The following is a 23095-nucleotide window of genomic DNA, read 5'->3' as shown; positions in this document are numbered from 1 at the left end:
TGTGTTGGAATTTTAAACTCCGGTGGATTTATGAGGACTATGGTTAACTGCTACTCAGATCTCTGCATGGTAAAATAAGACAGCTAGCTAAACTATCTGTCCAATCTGAGTTTTCTCTCGCACAACAATTTTACAGCGGCTCGGTGTGGAGCTTAGCGCCGCCCAATTCTAATTGGCTGCAGGGTGTCCATTAAAAAGTTATTTAGGACACCTAGTAACATGTTCTGGTGAAACTGACTGTTTACTGTTCCAAATTAATGCACTACATTAAATGAAAAAGAAACTCTGAATAGGTTATTTCCAGAGGTGTCAAGTAATGAAGTACAAATACTTCGTTACCTTACTTAAGTAGAAATTTTGGGTATCTATACTTTACTGGAGTAATTATTTTACAGCATACTTTTTACTTCTACTCCTTACATTTTCACGCAATTATCTGTACTTTCTACTCCCTACATTTTAAAAATAGCCTCGTTACTCATATTTCAGTTCGCTTGTTTTCATTCCAGCTCGTCCATCATCGTTCAAAAAACACACACACCAAAAAACCTATCCAAATCGCTCCATCCGGAGAGAGTGAATTTGATTGTGGTTGGATGAGAAGTATAAACATAGCTATTCCGACACCCTATTGGTTTGTACGCGATCCATAACACCTGTACAGACCCGGTGCTATCGCCACCGGTGCCTTAACGACCGTTATCTACCGGACGAATAGCAACACGGATTTGGTGCCTTAGGTGCCTGCGCGATGCTCGAAAACGGACGTTAGAGGGAACTGAACATCGCCGCCGCGGGACGCTAGTCAACACTACAGTTGGAAGCAGGTTAGCCTAGCGTTAGCTAGAAGATGGAGTAAACATGATAAAATGCTGAGAGCTAAACGGTGTAAAAGTGTGTCTATATTTCACTGGAGAGGAGTCTGACACCAGACTGTAGCTGCCGTTGTCTGAAAAACACAGAAGAGATGTAGCCTACGTGTCACCTTTTTCAGCCCTTCTGAGTTTGCAGGTATGATTTTAATATACTGTAACATTATTATAGTCATATGATTTTGTCCCCGCGTTTTAGAGTTAAGCTGTTGTCCTTAATGGCATTTCCCCCCCTTACATCAGGGGTCTTGAACGTTTTTTAAGCCAAGGACCCCTTAACTTAAAGTGAGATGTAGCAGGGACCCCCTACATATTGTATGAAATTAAGTTGCATATTAAACTGGGCCTACAATAACTGTTAGGGTAACCTAAAGCCTTCTTACATACGTTTTTTCATAAGCTATTAAAATATTAATTGTTGGCATGATTTTATAAATCATATTTTAATGTTACATATGTGGCACAGTAAATCTAGGATTAACTGTATCTGTGGGCTGATATCTTAGTGACTACCTTACCTATAGGCCAGTAAGCCTATCATCAGTGGGAATTTATATTTGCTAATACTATGTTGGAATAGTATTGCAATTTTTTCTAAAGACTCAAAAATGTACAATAATTTGGAGGCCCCCCTGCAATGACTCTGAGGACCCCCTGTTGAAGATCTCTGCCTTACATTACTTTTACTTTTATACTTTAAGTAGTTTTGAAACCAGTACTTTTACACTTTTACTTAAGTAAAAAGCTTGGGTTGATACTTGAACTTCTACAAAAGTCTTTTCAAACCCTAGTATCTATACTTCTACTTGAGTAATGAATGTGAATACTTTTGACACCTCTGGTTATTTCCAACACTGAGTGTGGAAATAACATTTGTTGCTGACCATTTTTGCAGGGTTTTTGATGAGAAAATCTGTGGATTTATGCAATTCTTTGCTGCTTAGGAAGACAATTCTAAGATTTCTTTGGCTAAATTATGAATGACACTGCAAATCAGCTCGGTTGTGCCCACAATTGTTAGAGATCATTTATTTATCTTACAGATAGTACAAATTAGATACATTTCCTGCATGAAAACAATGTAACCCTGTGCACAATGCTGGTAATACAGGGCATTCATGAATTTGATATACATATCCAAATCTGAATAGAGAGGATTTCAGACTGATTACAAAATATCAGAATACATTCTGCGCAAGTGCAAAAGATGATACTTTGGCTACATTATGCACTTACCACTCTCTCTCTCTCTCTCTCTCTCTCTCTCTCTCTCTCTCTCTCTCTCTCTCTCTCTCTCTCTCACTCTCTCTCTCACACACACACACACACACACACACACACACACAGACCATGTATTCATGGCACACTCACATCCTAAAGAAGACATTCATGGAAATTACAAACTCAGACCCATATAAGATTTGAAAGCAGTGACCATGTTGGCTCAGTGGTAGAGCAGGTGCACATGTACTGAGAGGTTTATGTCTCGACGCAGAGGCCCAGGGTTCAAATCCGACCTTTGACGATTACATGCATGTCTTCCCCCCTCTCGCCCTTTTCTCAGTTAGCTGTCCTGTCAAAAATTAAAGGTGGAAAAGCCCAAAAAATAATCTTTAAAAAAATTTAAAAGTAGGCTACTTCATTATGACATTATATTATCTGAGCAAATAGAAGTCATTTAACACCATCACCAAAGATATCTGACAGTTTAGTGATAGATGCCAGAGATGTTAAAAATGATTTTGCATACCATATTGAAACCACTGAAAGTCATTAGTTGTCTACTTTATGGAAGAATGTGTAAAAATATGTAAAAATTAAGTATTCAACTTCAAAACAGATATTTCCATGACAGTATGACTGGAAACTACTGTATTTGGTCTGAAATTGAATTTTCAACATTTAACTGTCCCTTGCTTGGTCATTTGTTGTTTTGAGTATGAACAAGAAAACTCACAAAATATTGTGGCTGTGCAAATTTTTTGAGCAAAAAAAAAGGTAAAATATCCAAACACATAAAAATGGACAATAGATTTGTGACTTCATCAAGTGTGGGAATTTAAGAAAAGAGGAAGACAAAATAAGGAGAACATTTTTAGATCATCACAGGCCGAAAACTGCTGGACATTCATGGTGCTGAGCCTCCCATTTTCAATATCATAAAGTGAGTATAAAAAGTCTTATTTTCTTCTTGAGAAAGTAGTGGGAGTATACAACAGCTTCCTGTTTCCCTTTCCTTCCAACATTTGAATCTGGGAGACAAACACAAGGGAAAATTAAAACAGGGTTCAAACTAACACTATAGAAATCAGTTTTCATGCATCGTACCTGTTGATGCTCGTCTGCTTACCTCCCTCTCAGATGCTCTACCGGCCACCAAACAGGTGGATCTTAGCAAACGAGACAGTCTCGTCATAGTCCTTGTGGCCCTTCTCATAGATGACAAAAATGTACTTCCGGTCCTCTGGAGAGCCGCTGTTCAGCGATGTGATGCTGGAGTAGCCGCTTGGACCAGCCCATATCTGCATAGCTTCTTGCACCCAAGAGTTGCCATCAGTCAGTGACCAACGTAAGGTCAGGTTAACTCCTGAGGGGCCAGAGGCAACCAGTTAGTATGTACTGATGATACTGATCTTTTACAACACAGACCTTAGCAAAAGTTACAAGTTACTTTCTATATTAAATTGCTCATATTATTCTCATTTTGGGTTCATAATTGTATTTAGAGGTTTTATCAGAATACGTTTACGTGGTTTAATTTTCAAAAAACGCCATATTTTTGTTCACCCTGTGTGTTGAGCACTCTGTTTTAGTTACAGAGTGAGGCATCTCACTTCTATTCCATCTTTGTTGGGAGTCGCACATGCGCAGTAGCTAGGTAAGGACTACTAGCCAGTCAGAAGCGGAGTATGAGGGCGTGCCACGCTAGCAGCTAGGTGAGCATTATAATGTGTGTTACAAAGTGACGCACGTTTGTCTCTGAAGTAAAGGCTGGAATACAATAGAGCTGTTTGGAGCAGTTTGTGAACAGTGTTTTCTGTTGGAGATGGTAAGTGCCTTTGGGGTGGACTTTGGGCTTTTCACTTTGTAAACCTATAACATAAAAAGATAAAAAAGATATATAACACAATAAAGGAAAGGGAAAACGCCAAAAAGCATAATATGAGAACTTTAAGATTTTACAAAAAAAAAAAAAAAAGATTTGGTTACAAAATATGATGCATTGTTATAGATTACATTACCCAACAGCATATAAAAAAAAACATAAAATTCACATTAACCAATTATATAATATATATGCTAATAATACATTCTGAGGAAGGGGTAATTATATCCAACAAATACTTTTAGTACATATTGCTGATAATACATTTTAACTTTTTTTTTTTTTTTTTTTTTTTTTTCAGAATAGTATTGATACTTTTACTTCCACCACTGACCATTAGTGACAAAAGTTAGGAAGGAAGAAGAACAGTTCTTACTGTGTTGCTCATTTGAGGGGTTAGTGAAGTAAAGCACTCCGTCTTTCTGCAGAGCTCCAGCTGCTACTACAGGATCCACCAGCTCGTAGTCAAAGAACAGATCGTCTACGGGCAGGGACAATCCACCATCACGGCTGCGTACCACGATGCGACACCGACAGTGGTAGTTGTTCTGGTTCCGAACGTTGATGACAATGCTGCCGTCCATCATCTCAACCGGCTGCAGAGGAGCAGAAAAGGTTTAGCTTGACAGTATTGAATGCTCTCATGAGCTATTATTTGATTGATTATGACACCTTGGTATCATTGCTAAATGGTTAAGATAACTGACATTTCTTTTTATAAATATACATTTTACAGCTGCATTTCTTTTGGCCCCTAGAGGACAGAAGAACACCACAACAAGCAGACAGATAATCTGCCCTAATAAGAGTTGTCACACATCCACCAGACACAATGCAACACATTAGCATTCATTAGGAGTGTGAAACTCTCCCTGCAGCTTTGTAATGTTTTTTACTCCTCCAACTCCAACTCCTCTTTTACCTGCTAGAACTTTTCGTTGCTTACTTTGTCTGTCTGCTGATGGTGCTGGACAAGCAGCGTACAGTGGCTTTATCACATACATTAATCCTATTTTTTTTGTATTTACAAATGTCTGCCACTGGAAACTGGGTTGATAAGAGCACTGTAAGAAGTTATAAGCACTTTTTGTTGTAATAAAGTTTCATCTTCATGAAGGCGAAGGAGAAAAAAAAGGTTTTCTCCTGGTATTGCATTAAAATGCCACACATAGCATCGTTAACTAACCCTACAGTGAGTTGTCAAAGAAGATGTGACTATCCTGGCGTAATTCACAAATGGCAGCAAACGTACCTGGCACTCGTCAGGGTTGAAGTCCTGTGCTCGCTTCTTCTGGTTGTAAGGGATGCTTTTCAGCGCGGCGCCGTTGTACCAGTTACGTCCGTGGTCATCACTCAGGATGCAGAAAACTCCGTCTCCCTCCAATGTCCCATGACCACACACCACCAACCTCCCCTTAGCTGGGTTGTAGCGCTTCTGTAGTGCAAAGACACAACAAATATGGAATATAATCAACACAAAAAATAAACAATGATGCAACCTTGATTCTAAAACACAAACATCCAATTTTGAAAATAAGATAAGCCTTTATTGATTCCCAGAAAGTAAATTCAGGTGTTGCAGCAGCACGAGGACAGAAATAAGTACAGATAAAAGAGAAAGTACAAAATAAATAATTAGAAGTATATAAAATAAGAATATAAACTAGAGCATTTAAAGGCAAGAGGGACCCTGTCAGCACAGTATAGCAGAGAGGGTACAGCAGAATAATATACATGATTAAGTAATGATACTGAAGTGTTTGTTTTTATTAATATAGAAATATTCTATAGTATATAATGTAATGAAAGAGTATAACATATTCAGTCTGACTTTATTAAATAGACAAAAATAACATAGAGTATCCTCTACTTCCAGTATATCAGTGTCCATCGTGTCCCTGTTGGTTAGTTTCAACTTGGAACTGCTGTTCCTCTTGTGGATACAGTTTGTCTGAGGTTGGTATATTTTGTTTTGACAAAATGTGCCAACAATATACTCCATCTGCCTCAAAAAAACTGCTACCTCTACTATAATAGCTGATAAACGCTGATAACGGTCATTAAAAGCAGAATAACCACAGCAATAAGCAGAGTTTCCCACTGTGATTAAGTTACGTAAGACTTTTACAGAAGAAAGGTGTGGTGAGCTGGATATTAGAACTAAGATAGTTTTCACTCCTTAATTTGGACAGAATTATGTAGTTCAATATACACTTCTTTTCATTCATCACTCAGTGGTGAGTAAACCCGCAACAACAGATGATCATAATATCCCTGCAGGGAGTAGATCAAGTTTTTGTGCCTTTAACAACTCACTTTAACACCTGTAATCATCCTTAGTACGTGACGCTACTGACTAACCTGTCAGTAGCTCATAATCACAATAAAACCAATGTGACATGAACGCAGCATGGAGGTAATTTAGCTTCAATTTGATCTCACTTTACAACTAGAAAGCAGCTCAGCCACAGGTTCGTATATTATGTTGTTTTGTTCTCTGACCTGGATGCCGAACCCTGGCCCAGGAGCAAAGTTTTTCACTCCGAGCTGGACCGAGAGGTTTCTGGGCGGGCTCCAGCTGAGCCCGTCGTCCATGCTCTCCACCATCATGGTGCTGGACGGGTGGCACTGGTAGAGGTGGAAGCAGATGGAGTAGACCAGAATCACCGAGCCCACTTCCTCGTCCACCACTACCGAGCCCAGGTTCAGGCCATCCGGCTTTGTTCCATCATCGACTATAAAGGTGGTCGGGGACCAGGTGGCTCCTGGAGGGACGGAGGAGGAACAGGAGAGGATTCAGACACAAATCCTGACTACTTTTACTCTGAATTCAATAATTACACTACTTATTAAAAAAAAAAAACTCATAGACCACAAGTCCCAACATCAGTTTTCAACCTCAAATTCTGTTATTTCTGCTTTATGCTTCCTGCTTCATGCCATTTCATTACACGGCAGTCAATGTGTATTTATTAAGAGCGTAATATTTCTCTCTTCAAGCAACTGTGTTATTTTTTGTGTTGCAAAATGCAGAGATTCAAATGTGTACAGGTGTAAAATCCTTTCAGAAATGCCCCTAAAATATTACTTTCATTTGTACATCAGTTTGGACAACAGCATAAATGTAAATATTTGATGTGTTCGTCTTGATGCTTTTGTTTTGTCTGAGGTTTGGTGAGTTTTATACTCTGGTCCAGAAGAAACTTAATTTCTGTTCCACTTTATTTTAACAGTTGATATGATACACAAACATAAACTTTGACCCTATTGTATGTAATCAGATGTATGCTGTAGTAAGTAGGGCTGGATGTTTGGTACAGCTTGAAATGTGTCAGTAATAAAATAGAATCAACAACTGTCAAGGACAATTTCATATTCTTATTTACTAACTTTGATCAGACATTTTCTGATTCAAATTGCAGTTTTGACAATTTTATACTGCATTTCATTTAGGTAAATGTGGTTTAAGAACTGTGAAGTTTTTTTTTGGGTGAATAAATAAATATATATATATATAGTGTTTATCTGAACTAAAAATATTAATAAATGGATATCAAATGATAATTAGCCCAAATTATAATAATAGACATGTTATTGTCTGTGCATTTTCTCTGTAGTCATGAAGGAGGCTTGACAGTTTCTCAATTGTGCTCATTGTTGACCTTGGAAATAGCAATTTGTAAAAACAAATCTTGTCAAATGGTCCACTTACTTGTTTTGCTCACTAAGCTACACTTCATCCACTAATGAAAGCCACAAGATGTGGTTATAGCTCTGGAAAAATCAAGATTCTTTTCATTTCTATACTTTTGTGTTTAACTCTTTATGTCACAAAATAAACCAGCACACTACGGTAAGTTTAAGTGATTATTAACTATTGTTTTGAACTTTTCCCTCCTTTTGTGAATGTTAAATATATCCCTGTGAATTTGTAACCACTCTGTTATTGTCTGTCTGTCTGGCTGTGTGTCTGTGTGTGTGTGTGTGTGTGTGTGTGTGTGTGTGTGTGTGTGTGTGTGTGTGTGTGTGTGTGTTTTGTCTGTATATCTGACTGCTGGTTGTCCTTGCCTTTGTCTGTGGACCGCCGCATTGCAAGGAACTTTGCGCCCTCGTCGCTGGCCGTCGACTTCCTGGCCTCTGAGAAAGCCAGCAGGCTTCCTTTAGAGGTGAAGGTGAGCAGCGGGATCCTATAGGTGCTCACCTGCCCCTGGGCTCCACTCACCCACAGCAGCTGCTCGTCATACAGCAGAGGGTCAATCTGGACATCAAAGAAAGACGAGACAGGACAATGAAGAGAGGCTGACTAAAGGAAAGGGAAAGAGTTTAAATATCTGCTGGAAAAAAACAGTTAGAATATCTGCAGGATGCGTCTGGTGTCAGGTGACACAAGCAGGTGATGATCACACTTTCACTTCAGGAACGCTTTATTTATGAAAGAAAATTGTCTTGGAGAAAGGGAAATTGCTGCATCAAGACCAGATATCACAACAAAACACATTAAATAAGAACACATCTGCAATCATCAGCCTGAGAGAAAAACACCAGTCAATTATTCCCACGCCATTCACTCTGTTAAGAGCTACAGAAATTCAAGACATAGCACACATCAAAACATACACACTTTATTACATAAAAAAAGCATGTCTCACTTCACGATCTGTAAACAAAAAACAACCCAGCAGTTATCTGAGTCAGTCCCCCCCTACCCTTCTGTCTATCCTCCAGTCAGGAGTTGCCCATTGATCTGTTTAACTGACGAGGGGCAAATTATTGATTAATACTTTAATTTATAACGAGTGTGCTTGTTTACACAGCTGTACCTCCTTCAAGAATGAATAGGACGGAGCTTAAACAACATGTATACCTACAGCAGGGCTACTACATTGTGTTGTAACGTATTTCTAAGATATTTAGTTTACTGTACCTGATCAGGGCTTAAAGTACAAACACAGAGAGACAACACAGCGGAGAGGAGTAAGGACAGTGCAGCAAGCCGGCTTCCTGTCTTCATGTTTGTTAGATTTAAATCCTGAAACTTTCTTCTTTATTCCGACGGATAAATATCAGTAAAGTACAGATGATGAGTTTAAAAAAACAACTAAAAACGGACAGAGAGATAAAAAAGCGGAAATGTTCTGGTTCGAGCTCATCCACAAAACTCCGGCACATGTCATGTGACCAAGGTGGGTGATCACATGACTATCGCGCACCAAAATAAAAGAGGAAGTTAAATAATATTGAATAATTATTTAAAAAAAATATATATAACAAATATTTAATAGTTAAATAATAAATAATATACACACTCAAATTATATAATTATATTTCGTCTTTATTTAACGTTATCGCATTTATTTATTTATTTATTATAATTGTAGTTTATATAGTTTTTTCTCTTTTACTGTTCTTGTCCTTTATATTATTTATATTAAATGTAAATATGATTGTGATTTACACAGTTCTATACACGTTTGTCGTGTCAAATATAAAATTAACTTATTTATGTATAACAATAAAGCATTTGCAAAGGAAGAGTGTTTGATTTGTCTTTTGAGCAATCGTAATTTATTCCGTCTACTTATGATTTATTTTGCATTTTAGGATTATCTTTATAGTAATTTATAAATAGTTATATTAGCTTTCACATAATTTGGAATGATGCTTGTAGCACACTTATAAAGCTGCTGCTGATGTTTAAATGTGTGTTGTTACATTTCAATAAAAAATGATTTAAAAAAAAATACCTTGCAATACAATTTAAATCTATGAACCACATATGCAATATCTATCACATTTCTCTTTGCTAAGTTGGAAGATCAACTGCGGAAGGAGTAACATTTTTTGTGTTTGCTTTTTACAGTAGGCATGGATAACTGCTATCAGATAAAAAAAATAGACTATGTGTTATTAATTTCAGTTGATTTATGCATTTAATTGTAATGTTCTTTTATTACCATAATACTAAATACACTTACAACTTCTATCCAGACAGGGGCAGAATTTTTCTAAAACAACATCCCAGCCACTCAGTGTTACAGTATAAAGTCCTGTGGACAGTACACAGCACTAAGGTGCGGTTTTCAGGAGTTTAAACATGCTGTGAGTCACTTTAGTTGTAAAATAACACCATGGTTAAAGTTACATTTCAAATCAATTCACGTGTCTTAATTGCAAAGTTAAGTTTATTTTTTGTAGCAATTTGCAGCAAAAAGCAAAAACAGAAGACTCATATAAAACCAAAAGTAGATTCATGTATTGTAAGTGTAGACCTCTATCCAATGTCTTCACAATTGCAGTAAGGGAAACGTGCGTATGAATTTTTATCCCTTGTATGTATGACCTCCATTGATCCACTACATGATGCCAAACTGAAAACCAAATGGAAAATCTCCGTAATGCCAATAAAAGACAGACTTTAGTCTATGTCAAAACCACAAGTCCCACGTCAAAATAAGGTGTGAATGGGCTTTTTTAATTACCCTCTACATATAAAAATGTTTACCCGCCTTCTACTAGGGTTGATTGTGTTGAGCTGAGAACCACAAACCACATTCCTGTAGTCATGAGGCCGAGCTGATCTGAGTCACACGTTAAGAGAGAGAGAGAGAGAGAGAGAGAGAGAGTTGCTCTCTCTCAGAAAGAAAAAGTGAAAGAAAGTGTCAAAGCAACATACGCCACAGTCTGTTTTAGCAGACTACAGACTGTATAATATAGGCGCAGACATAGAGTATATTGCTGCTTTCAAGGGATCTAATACATATCTGGCCGACAAGGAAATATAATCACAGTTTTGTTGACATGATGGTCTTACATCTAAAACGCAGGTAAGCTGTGTTTGATCATGTTAAATATGGACTTCCTAGCTTCATTTTAGTTGGTTTTGGTTTCATGACTTCAGAGGTGATTTGTGCACAAAGAAATGTCCCTTTTATATACCCTTATGTCCAATAAGAGCTTTTAATTGCATACAGATTTCAAGTTTTTGGAGATTAATTATTATAAGTATGACAGCTCAATATGCAAATATCAGTTTAACTTAGGAAAAAAAGAATATTGGGAAATGTTTTTCTGCAGGAATTGCTCCTTAAATAGACACAAATACAAAGTAATGAGGTCCAGCAGTATGTAACACAACACACATGGGCGTGAAAACAGACAGACAATATGCAATTTTAAGATATGAGATTGTGAGTTGAGTTTTTACTGAAAAGCTTAATACATCTGGGCGGTTTCCTCTATCTAACAGGGAAATACTGCTGTCTGTGTTTGACCACAGCCTTCTGCTTGCACTGACATGTGTGAACAATAGTATGTTTTCTTTTCTCTTTTTGAGCAGGTGCATGTCACGATTGACGACTGGAGAGGAGGCTTTTCAAGTTCTCAATTTGTCTTTATAAACAAAAATGACACCAAAATATACTCAAAACCAAAACACAAAAAACAAGATATTAAACTGAGGCAAAATAACAGCAAACAAAACAGCAACCTCACAGCAAGCTGCCAAGATTCTCAAACCTTCTTCTCCTGAAGCCCTTTTTAACTCAGCCTCCCTTAATTAGAACCTACCACCAGCGCAGGTGATTATAGGGTGAGCTATCCTGAGCAAGCAACAGTTACACTTAAGTTTCTCAAAACATCATTACAATTGGATAGATCAGTTACTGCCAACATTACTATTTATACATATATGTGCACCCACTACAGTAGGCACCCCAAATATTATAAACATGTCATTTACTGGAGCACTATCTTACCTATTGTTCTTCACCTTAGTATTGCCCAGCCCCTCCCTACAGAAAGGACCTAATGAACCCATAAAACCTGCCGAACAGGCCTATGTCAAAGAATAAAGTAACAAACTAAAACAACGACATTACAGTGAAATTAAGAATTAAACAGACACAAAACAGTAACAATCTTGGGAACAGGGCCTAGTGAAAAGGGAGAAGGGTAGCCTTTTCACAGTGCAATGTAAGCAGGCAGTAATAAAATGCCCTAGATTATGTGTGACTTTATTTACATGCAAGGAAGTGAAAATGAGTGTAGATAAAGGCAGAGAGGCCTGTGTGTAAAGAGAGGACTGAGAAAGAGGTTAGACTACATCAGAACTGCAGCATTGAGTTTTCACACTTAAGTGCAAAAATGTGGCTCCGTCACAGGCATGCAGACGAGAGTAGGCCTACAAGATGGAAAGAGACGCAGAGAGAGCTGGTTTAGTTTTATAAAAAAAAGTGTGCTATATGGAGGTCCAGAGTCACGACTAAAGATACCTCTTATCCTCTAAACAGATTGAGCTATGTAATGATAAAACATGACATTCTGGACACTTTAAGGCAGTACAGATATTGGCAACTCTAATGGTTCATAAAAATGTAAACTCACTTAAATAGCAGATAAGAGCAGATAAAACCATGACAATGTCACTGCAGTAAAGGCCATCAGCCCTGACAGCAGAAGTGATCTGGTTTCCTGCAGGTTTTGAGACGTTCTGCCTTTCTTTAAATAAATTGTAAACATGTCTGTCAGATAAAGGCTGTGGTTAATCTGAAGGGCTTTTAGAAAAAGATCACACTCATCTGGCAGGACCACTCCTTTTCTTCAAGCATGACATGTTTAATCAGTTAGGACAGTGGTTCCCAACCTTTCATCATGTCTGATGTGCCCACACATCAAATGAGCTCAAGTACCCCTCTACCTTCCCCTTATGAATGAAGTATAAACTGGATGTTATTTAACACTTTTTTTATATAAAAGTGGAAACAGTTCTAATTAGTTTTTTCATAAAATAGAACCATCAGTGTTTAGGCTGCTTTGGTCAAGGTTGGGTACCGAAACCCAGTTCTACTATGGAACCGGTTCCTACGCAACCGGTAGGAATCGGACCAGATTAGAACGCAAATTTCGGTTCCTCATTTCGGTTCCACTTAATATGTTGAGTGAAATATTTTCCCTCTGTCTCTCCAAAACGGACGTAAAAATATCACGCTTTCTCTGTAGTCTACCGTTAGTTAGCTACCGTAAATGTAGGCTATCATATTTTCCCTCTGGACTCACCAAAACGGATGTAAAAGCATATTAACCATTCACTGCACGTGATTGTTGCACTTGCTCTGCTAGTCTATCGTTAACTAGCTAGCTTTTAGTGCATTTAAAATGCCTAAAGCGAAGCGGTCAAAAGTGTGGCTTTAAACTCTATAAAAGAGCCTTTCTTTGATGTCATTTTTCTGTTTTTCAAGAATCGGTTTAGGAATCGGAATTGTTTTAAAAGTACTGGTTCGGCATCAGAATCGTAAAAATCCAAACGATACCCATACTCATAACAGTTACAATATGGAGTGACATTAAGCTGGAAGTTTTAAGCATTTATCCATTACTAGCTAACGCTAACTCTTTCAACTGTTTATCCTTTACTTTTCGCTAACGCTAACTCTTTTAATTATTTATCTGTTACTTTTACCTACGTTACCCATTTTAACTGTTCATCCGTTACTTTCAGCTAACTATTTCAACTGTTTATCTACTACTTTTAGCTAACTTTTTCAACCGTTTATCAGTTACTTTTAGCTAACACTAACTCTTTCAACTGTTTATCCATTACCTTTAGCTAACGGTAACTCTTCAACTGCTTATCTGTTACTTTTAGCTAACGCTAATTCTTTCAACCGTAAGGGAACACTGACCCTAATTTGGGGGGAAATCCTTGAGGGAACAGGGCTGAGGGAACATAGGACCTTATTTTGTTGGGGGGGGGAGACTGCCTGAGGTGTGCCTTTGGTTGGGAATCATTGTGTTATGACACACGTCCAGATACAGTAAATAAATACCTCTATTTTATTTAATGTGATGGAATATGCTGCCTCACTAAGTTTCTCCAAATTTTTACGCAACAGCATTGCTCCTGAATAATTATTACCTTCCTGTATCAGTCACAATCACATGAACACTGATTTCATGTTATTTTAGATTGCTGGCACCTACTTTCGACCATGATCTCTGTCGCAGTCCTTTCTTTTGCGACTTCATGTAATTGCTAACGATGCATGTCTGCTGCCACATGAAACCACTGGATCCTCTTTTGTTCTGACTGAAATGAAAGATTCAGGGATGTTTGAGTGTCAGGTTTCAAGACCTCTTTCATTCAATTTCTGTTTTTTCAAAAATTCTTAACAGGAAATCATAACAAACTTTCAGAATTCTATTCTTAAGACAGCAGCTTTTTCCTCGTTTTCTCCTGCTTTGTTTTTTTTATTTAGGACGTGGTTACCTCTGAGATGATGGAGGACATGAACAGAGTTTGTCATGTGATGGAGGAGAGTGAGGTGGATGTGCAGATCAGACAAACCAAAGCTCAGCCACAGCAGGCCAGCAACAATAACAGACCCACCTGGTCAAATGGTAATCAGCTGCCTCTTTGTTTTTATTTGGTGAATTGTTCAGCAAAAACACTCTTAATTCACTCTGTGTCATATTTTTAGATTACTTATTCACTGCATCTTTTTGAATTTCAATGTCACCCTCAATAAATCCTGAAACAGATTTTGGTAACAAAAGTTATTTCACAAGGTGCAGAGAATTGCAGGACCTAAATGCAGAGACAGCCAGGCAGTGGCGAGCTTGAGGATTTAATCACAATAAAAAGATCCTCTATGTAGCAGGCAAAATCATTCCAGAATGTAGAGGAAGCAAAAGAACAGGAATACCGACTAGAACTAGAACACTGAGACAACGGGGCAGACTCCACACACAAACACTCCAAACAATACAGTACACTGATCTGACAACAGACAAAGACAACACAGAGACTAAATACAAATACAAGACGTAACGAGGTGAAACAAGAAATAGGTGACACTAGGGCTCAGGAACAGGTGAAACACATCAGGGTGGGGCAGACAATTACAAAGGTGGGAAAACACAAGGCAGGAAGTAAACAGGACAAGACAAAGGAGAAAAACAGACTACAAAATAAAACAGGAAACAGAAACATACACAACCATGACAAGTTAAGTATTAAATGTGCACCAGTCACACTAAAGTGTTACAGCTGTCTTGTCTCATAAACCTTTGCCCTACAGTGCTTGTTTCAGATTTTCTTATAGTTTATGTCACTATAGTATAAAAAAGATCAGTGCTTTTATTTTAGATTACCTCGTGACCAGCCCTACCGTGTGTACTGTACAAGTACTTCTACACCATTAGACAAGCATTATCACTGTGTAGTCACCATAACATCACACTCACATGCCTCAGATGCCAGTAAACAGTCATGCAATGATGTAAATTAGAAATCTTTTAACAATTCAACATAGAGCCTAATTCAATCAGGAGAGACTTTGTTGCAGATATGCAAATATTTATTGTAAATAAGCATAATATGATATGAAATGTACAGAGTCTTTGGGGATTAGAATCCATAATTAAAAATATTTGAAAGGGGTAGAGAAGCCAGACATTTCCCCCAGATGAAGCCTAGACACTGGTGATGGGGGAGAGGGAACCCGGTGACCGAACGAAGGACCTGAAAGGGACTCAGGTTGTAGTGATTGACAATGCCCGGAGGTGGAAGGGGAGGAGTAGGGTTGCACATTTGCCTTAAAAGACAGCTGATAGCAAGGAGAGAAGACATTTAAAGCAGGATGTCATGCTGTGATTGGATCATGAATTTTGTGGCCAATTCTGGTTTGTTTACTGAAAAGTGAACGCCTCTTAACAGCTAAATAGTTTTAGGGAGCGATAGTGGTGATTGCCGTAATATAGAAGTCTTCCTGAAAGAATTTGCGCTGAGTTTCATTAGACTTGTAGGGAAACCTTGGGATTAAAGTTATGTTGTGTATAGGTTTGAACAATATTTGGCTGTACAGCATGAGTTTGTAGGGACTCGCCCACCTTAGGTCAGTGAGATTTGAGGGATTATTTACAGTATATTTGACTGTATAGTTTATATATTTTTTTGTGTTTTTGTGTCCTTAAACATTTTCAGACAAGTGTTTCAGACAAATGCAGGTTCTTGTCACACTTCTATTTTCAGCATTTATGTAGTGATAATGATGATCCTGTCATAACTCTTGTTAAGAAATCTCTAAAAGACGTGTTCGTTTGATTTCTGAGGAGGAAGGAGAGGCTGGGGTCGAATTGAAAGTTAAGCAAAAGGTTTAATGAACAACATGATGAAAACGACAAGACAAAACGCAATCAAACATAAAACATGAAACACTGCCAGCAGTGGACTGCAAGACATATGCTTCCCCTTGTGGGGTCACAGTTTGCAGCCATGCGACATGACAAAACAATAGCCTACACTGTGAACAGCAGACTGCAGAACCTTGTTCCCTTGTCGGGTCCCAGGCTTGCAGTCCTGAGATCATCTCAGGATCTGAATTATATTCCTGTCCCTCAGGATAAGGACACAAATCTGAATTTAGGTTTACTCCAGGTCACAGACAAAGGTTGTTTATCATGGTAGTGCCGATTCTACAGAGATATGCATTTCCTTTGTTCTAACCCAGACTAGGCACCAGGAGATTGGAGACTCAAAGAGACGTTTCTCTTCATACGTTAATAGTTGGTTTTAACCTAATCTATCTGCAAGAAACAGGAAGAGAGGGGGAGAGAAATAACCAGCTGTTTTTACCTTAGTAGTCATTCTAGATTCAATTCCTATTTTCATAACCTGACTGCAGCATACAATTTATTATTTAAAACATAAAACATACATGGTTATTAAAATCAGCATTGTTACAACTTTATTTAACTCAACACTCTCTCTCTCTCTCTCTCTCTCTCTCTCTTTCTCCCTCTACTTTCAGGTCAGTGTGTAGTGGCGATGCCAAACTGTTCGATGCTAAACCCGAGCTTTGATCTGTCTCTGTGTCGTGCCAAACTCGAGAATGATGGCTTTCAGGTCAGCATACGCACATACATGACCTACTGTGGCACTGGAAAATTCATATATCTTTACTTTAATCTGTGTTTAATCCAGGTTGTTAAATTGTTACATTTATACATTTTTAGATTCCAGTCAGAGACATGGAGGCTCCACTGAAGACAGCTTTGGACCTTCCCTCAGTTAGGAGATACATGGTTTTTAACTCGGCTCTCTTCCATTTTATAATGGCACCGGTATGTCCTCCAGCTTTCTGTCCAGTTTACCAAATATGTACTCTGATCATATCCCTCTCTCCCTATTCCTCTTCAGTTTTAATTCTCGCCTACTTCATTTTTTTCATTTTACTTTTTTCTGTTTTTGGTTTGTCTCAAATGAGCACTTCAATGTTTTAGTGCTACACTTCCATAAAGTTTGGGAATGTTCAAGAGACAGATTTAAAAATAAAAATAAAAAATTTAGAAGCTCTAGAAACCCCAGGTTGTTTTGCTACACAGCTGGAGCTAGGAGGCAATTAGCTTAGCTTAGCATTAAAGCCGGTTGAAGAGGGAAACAGCTAGCCTAGCTCCGTCCAAAGGTTAAAAAAAATCTTCCTACCAGCACCTCTGAAGCTCATTAATTCTTGTGTGTTTGTTTATTCCATACAAAAACAAAAATGTAAAAGTTTTACGTAGAATTACATGCTTAAACTATTTTTTGATGAACAGAGACAAACAAGATATAGGCTAACGTGTGTTAGCCTAATCAGAGAGCTTAAGGTGCTGGTAGGCGTATTTGTGAATTTGGCCAGGCTAGCTGTTTCCCCTTACTTTCAGCAGTCTTTATGCTAAGCTAACTGCCTCCTGCTGCTATTTACTGGACAGCCATGATATTTATATTCTTATCTTCTCATCTAACTTTCTGCAAGAAGGCAAGCATATTTCCCTTTTTTTTTTTAAATGCTGGATACCCCTGTCACTGAGAATATACTAATTAATATTTCCTCTCCCTCCAGGTGATGTATGTGGTGGTGTGGTGTGCCACGTTCTCCACCCTCCACCTCTTTATCACTGTCAGTGACTACTGGGTTCTCTGCCTCTCTGTCAGCCTGGTCTCCATCTTCCTCACCACTGTCATCATTTTCATTCTCCACTACAGTAACAAGGAGGTAAAGAGGGGGTCTGTTACCATAAAATTAGTTAACAGTAATACTAGTCTCGCATTGCCAGACCTTCCTACACAGCGAGGCGGAGGAGGGTCTGGCTAGTCCACACAACATTCCGGGTTGGGAGAAAAACGTGCTCTGGTTTATTGGCATTTCTTTAAACCAATCACAATCGTCTTGGGCGACCCTAAGCGCCGGACAGAGCAACGGTGCCGCTGCAAAATAGCCTCAGGAAGGAACTTGTTTTGGTGGAACATGTGTACGTTCAAAAGTAGTTTTAGGTGCAACAGAAAACTCAGATTGGACAGTCCATTCTGAGTTTTGCTGTTTAGCTGTCTGGATTTACCCTGCAGAGATCTGAGGAGCTGTTAACCATAGTCCTCATAAATCCACCGGAGTTCCGGAGTTCCGGATTTCCGGCGGCACCTGAACAATCACGGAAATGAAACGTCGTCAATATATAGACTACAGTAATACTGACTCATTCATATCTGAAGAGGAATCTTTAAATAAATTTACAAACTTGAAATGGGAAATAAATGATTCTCAAACGTGTTTCTTTGTCTGTTTCTGTGTCAGATCAACATGAACGTAGACGTTCGGTTAATCCAGGTGAATGAGAGGATGGTGAAACACAAGCTGCTGGTGGCCGTGGCCGACTGGGTGCAGTCCTGCACTGGAAACATGAAGGTTGTTCTTATAAAATCAACTGAAACTGTGAGAATATCAGGTCCCATATGGGCTAGAAGTGTACAAATGTCTTTATACATGTGTCCATGTCTACTGTTGTTAGATATTATTTAGGCTGATACACAGCTGTTCTGTGGTTGTCTCGTTTCTTAGTTTCATCTTATTTGCATTCAAACAACACAACATTCCAGGAAGAACAACACAAAGATGTAATAACAAAATGATGAGGATAATTTATGACATGGAGATCAAGAAATATTCAACAAAACCATGTGGTCAATGACACAGCAAGATGACAATGATTAGATGTCTATTAATCTAAAAAAAAAAAACAGTAGAAAGTAGTAAATTATTGAAGTATGCCATCCTTTATGGCTGCATCATACATTAAAACGTCTGCATGTTTTGTGCTTTACTTTATAGACATTTTCCCAAAATGTATTCTGCAATATTTGGTTTCTTTTGAAATTTTAGGATCTCCACTAGAATGCAAAATAAAGTTTTATGGGTTTGTACAATGAACCAATCATTGGAGTCAGTTTTATTGACTAAAGGGCCTGCAACAAGAAAAGGTTGGTATTGAGTGGGTTTGCTCAAAGCAAACAGCACAAAGGTCATCTTCAAGATCTGTCGGTAATTCAGGGAATAGGTCTATTTTGTTTTTTAAAGATTAATTTTTGGGGCATTTTTGAAAGGACAGATGAAGACATGAAAGGGGAGAGAGAGGGGGAATGACATGCAGCAAAGGGCTGGAGGTCGGAGTCAAACCCGGGCCCACTGCGTCGAGGAGTAAACCTCTATATATGGGCGCCTGCTCTACCAACTGAGCTATCTGGGCGCACTGGAGTAGGTCTATTTTACTTGTAATATTGTCTCGCATTGCCAGACCTATCTACACAGCGCTGTGGAGTAAGACAAACAAGTAGTATAGTATATATCTAATAAAAAAACAGATACATTTAAAAAAAGGGAAAATGTGGAGGTCAGTAATAAAATAAAAAAAATAAAAACACAAATGCTAAAACAAAATGTTAATACCATAAATGGCTTGTACTGAAGTGCATCTCCACTAATCTTGTGGGAGTAAAAAGCTTCATGTGATCAATAAAAATGTTAGAACTCGCCAAAATTTGAGTTGTGGGTGGTAATTAAGTGGTCTGGATTCAGGCTAGTACACCAGTAATGAACCACAAATTAAATAGTTTTGCTTCTGCAGCCACTGATGCTGTTGTATTTATCTCTCTGTGTCTTTCTGCAGCTGTACTTTGTGTATTGGGACATGTCCCACTGTCTGAGGGCACTGACTGAAACTTTAGAGGAGTGCAGCTTTGTGGTGAATGACACCCAGGTGAGTGAGTCGGGTACATCTGTCCCTCTGTTTGTTCTCCTGCTGCTTTATTGATTTTGCTTGTAATTCCATGTTAGTCCTCCCTCAAAATCAATAGAAACATAATTCTAGCTGCTGTTGAAAGGATATTTATTTCTACATCTTCTTCTGGTAAACAGAAGTTTAGTCTTTGAAGTATAATAACACATTTCATAGCTTCCATTTTTACAGCGTGGAGGAAGTTTAAAACGATCAATTTCACACTTTCATCAGAAAAAGCTGGAGAGGAAAATGGCGCATCTCGTTCTTGTGACCAAGGACACGGCTGTTGTCCCTGAGGACGAAGGGTCAGATGTGGAGCAGCAGGACTCAAATGAACAGAGGCCTCTGCTGAGACACGAGGACACCGGCTGCTGTACCTCATCCAGCCAACAGGAGGGCACCAAAGTCACCACCAACTACAGCCTCATCCCTGATGCATCGTTACCTGCTCAGGTAAAGAGACATGATGCTGCAAGATGTCTTTGCTCCCACACTGACGGAATTTATATTTATATGATCAGCAGCATTGTTTTATTATAGATACATCAGAATTAGCAATATATGTTTGCTGAAACACAAAAAGAAATTGCAGTGCATGTAAACTAGATCAGTTAATGTTTTTAAGGTGTTTTTGGTTAGTTTTCTAGATCAGGAGAATGTGGAGTTTTGATTTTTTTTGTGTGAGGGCCTGAAGTTTGCTCTTTTGCACATGTTTAATTATAGTTAAGTAGTTTCAGTACCACCATCAATCTTGCTTTTACTCTCTTCATTCTCATGGTGAAAGCAGCTTACTACAATTTATTAGTGGTATTATACTTTTTTTGCAGGCTACAGCCTACCAGCTTCTGATGACCTACAGTGCAGCTTATGTGAAGCTGCTGGTGTCTAAGAGGCTGTCAGGACCGTCACACCACCGCCTACACCCCCAGAGGAATCACTGCACCACCGCCCCTCTCTGCCTCTGCCAGTACATCAAAAAGAAGATCCTTCAATAACAGAACCAGTGTCAAGACTTTTGCTTTGAACCCATGCTCTTGAACAGACAAACTGACATGTAGGAGCACTTCCATTGCAGCAAACATGGATTATATTGTTTAGGTCAAATGAAGGAACCTTTTCAGAGCTTCACACTTTTGATTTCTCTGTTTTTAAGTCTCCAGTTTGCAGCCTCCTGTACCTCAGCTGCTGTCTTCATGCCTGTTCTGTATTTGCACAACCTGGATCCTCGTCCATTTGCTCCCAACAATTTCTGCACCATGCCAAACGCTGTCTGATCCAGCTGCTGTAAACCAATATTTGCACTCTTGCCCACATGACAATCACAGCCTTAGCCTTACTGTTTAAATTATTTGCACAAATAATAAATATAGATTATTGTGATTTGATTTGCAGTAGATTCATTCTGCAGTAGAATCATTGGATTTAGTTTCCTTGATGTATTACCTCAAATGTCAGCAACAGAAGCGGAATCAGAGTGTGTTTGTTTTTGTGTTCTCAACCCTTTGGTTTTATGTGTGTAGGTGGATTATACAGTATAATCTATCTATGCATGTTTGTGTGTAGGATGCTGGGATTCTCACCAGCGATTACCCATCAGTCCTGGAGCTGTGGCTGAGATGACAGCCCAGCGAGAGAGCCGCAGGATGGCACAAACACACAGTGAGACAGCCAGCGTGGCTGACCTGGGGGAAGCTGGGATTGTGTGATGGAGGAGAGACGCGTGCAGCGTGAGGCCAAGTTAAACGATCTTAGAGATCCTGGCTGTCCTCAGGAGGCTAAATGGCCATCTGTGATCCTTCACACACAGGTTGGCTTAGCTCCCACCTTTAGTTTCTCCCTCAAACCTCTTTTCCATTGGACGGATTGTTTGGGCCCATACTTCACATTTTCACAGATATGATTTATAATTAAAAAAAAAGTAATTGCAGGTTTAAAGGATTTTAAATCGTAATCATGTGGAAACAATAGCAAAAATAGGGGAAGACAGAAAAATAAGAGATGTGAAGACATAATAAGACATGAAACAGACATGCTAAGCTATTATGGTCTGAAAATGTCGAATTGTCCCCATGGATGTATTAGGCAAGTTCTTATAATACATCTGTGTGTTGTAGCATTCTCACACTAGCACTTAATACAATGTACAACTGAGGCTGCAGTGATGGCCGTTAGTTTTGCAGGTATTTGGTCATAAACCAAAATACCTTTGACCTGATGGTGGCACTAGATCTTTTACTTTGCACAGTTTCATCGTCTGTAGTCATCGCTCTTTACTTTGTTTGTTCAGCCATAGTAACCTAAGGGGAACATAAGTTTGTGTATAACATTTCATGGCAATCCATCCGATAGTTGTTCAGACATTTCACCCAAACCGACAAATGACAACCTCATGGTGGCACTACGGGAAAAATCAGGCAGTCACCGTAAGTCATTAGGATTTTTCCTATGGGGACCATGAATATCTGTACAAAATGCAATGGCAATCGATCCAGTAGTTGTTGAGATACATCAGTCTGGACCAAAGTGGTGGACTGCCCAAAAGATAGGCCGGTGCTGCCTGGAAGGGAAGGCAAAATCGTTTTATGTGGTACAGATGATGCACAAAAAAACAAATGCCACCATAATGTACGAAAAGCAGCTGTAAAAGAAAAAAAAAATGATAGTGACAGAAGATAGTGAGAGATATTGTAGTTCATGTTCTGACAGAGGGAGGAAAAATAGATGGAGAGGGAGAAAACCAGGGCAACTATAAATAGCACCTTAGTGATGAGGGGAGAGAGGAAAGGCCACAGAGACACTGAGAGGATGGAGAGACACCAAGAGAGAAAAAACAGAGCTGCAGAATGAGACCCTGCCTTCACCAACGTGTCGTTCACAACCCAAAAATGATTCTTTTATTCATTACTCAAACAACCAACCATGTGCAACACAGTCATGGACATACTGTAATTATAATAATAAACCCCAAGAGAACCACATGTACACAGGTAATTTTTGGCTCTTTGAAACAAGCAACCCATCGCATTTACAA

General features: G+C 38.7%; 2 protein-coding genes across 3 annotated transcripts; one reads left to right on the top strand and one right to left on the bottom strand.

Moving 5' to 3' along the window:
• Positions 1-2448: 2448 nt before the first annotated feature.
• Positions 2449-9165, bottom strand: neu1 (neuraminidase 1). Of its 2 annotated transcripts, none has more exons than XM_028597671.1 (7): positions 8903-9165; positions 8047-8236; positions 6481-6743; positions 5231-5413; positions 4355-4574; positions 3201-3459; positions 2449-3124 (listed from the first exon to the last, which is right to left on the bottom strand). In XM_028597671.1, exons 1-6 carry the CDS (start codon positions 8987-8989, stop codon positions 3239-3241), a joined length of 1164 nt encoding a protein of 387 aa, XP_028453472.1. In that variant the 5' UTR covers positions 8990-9165; the 3' UTR covers positions 2449-3124; positions 3201-3238. The 2 variants fall into 2 exon arrangements, with proteins under 2 accessions (XP_028453472.1, XP_028453471.1); XM_028597670.1 differs by having other exon boundaries at positions 3223-3459.
• A 1476-nt stretch (positions 9166-10641) lies between these two features.
• On the top strand, positions 10642-21444 carry tmem268 (transmembrane protein 268). The gene is made up of 9 exons (XM_028597924.1): positions 10642-10802; positions 14232-14373; positions 16785-16879; positions 16990-17097; positions 17856-18008; positions 18585-18695; positions 19954-20043; positions 20296-20517; positions 20892-21444. The coding sequence occupies exons 2-9, from the start codon at positions 14250-14252 to the stop codon at positions 21057-21059; spliced, it is 1071 nt and encodes a 356-aa protein (XP_028453725.1). The 5' UTR covers positions 10642-10802; positions 14232-14249; the 3' UTR covers positions 21060-21444.
• The last annotated feature ends 1651 nt before the right edge of the window (positions 21445-23095 follow it).

This window comes from Perca flavescens, chromosome 14 (assembly GCF_004354835.1).
Source record: "Perca flavescens isolate YP-PL-M2 chromosome 14, PFLA_1.0, whole genome shotgun sequence".
Taxonomy (NCBI): domain Eukaryota; kingdom Metazoa; phylum Chordata; class Actinopteri; order Perciformes; family Percidae; genus Perca; species Perca flavescens.
This window is presented reverse-complemented; position numbering and strand designations above follow the sequence as displayed.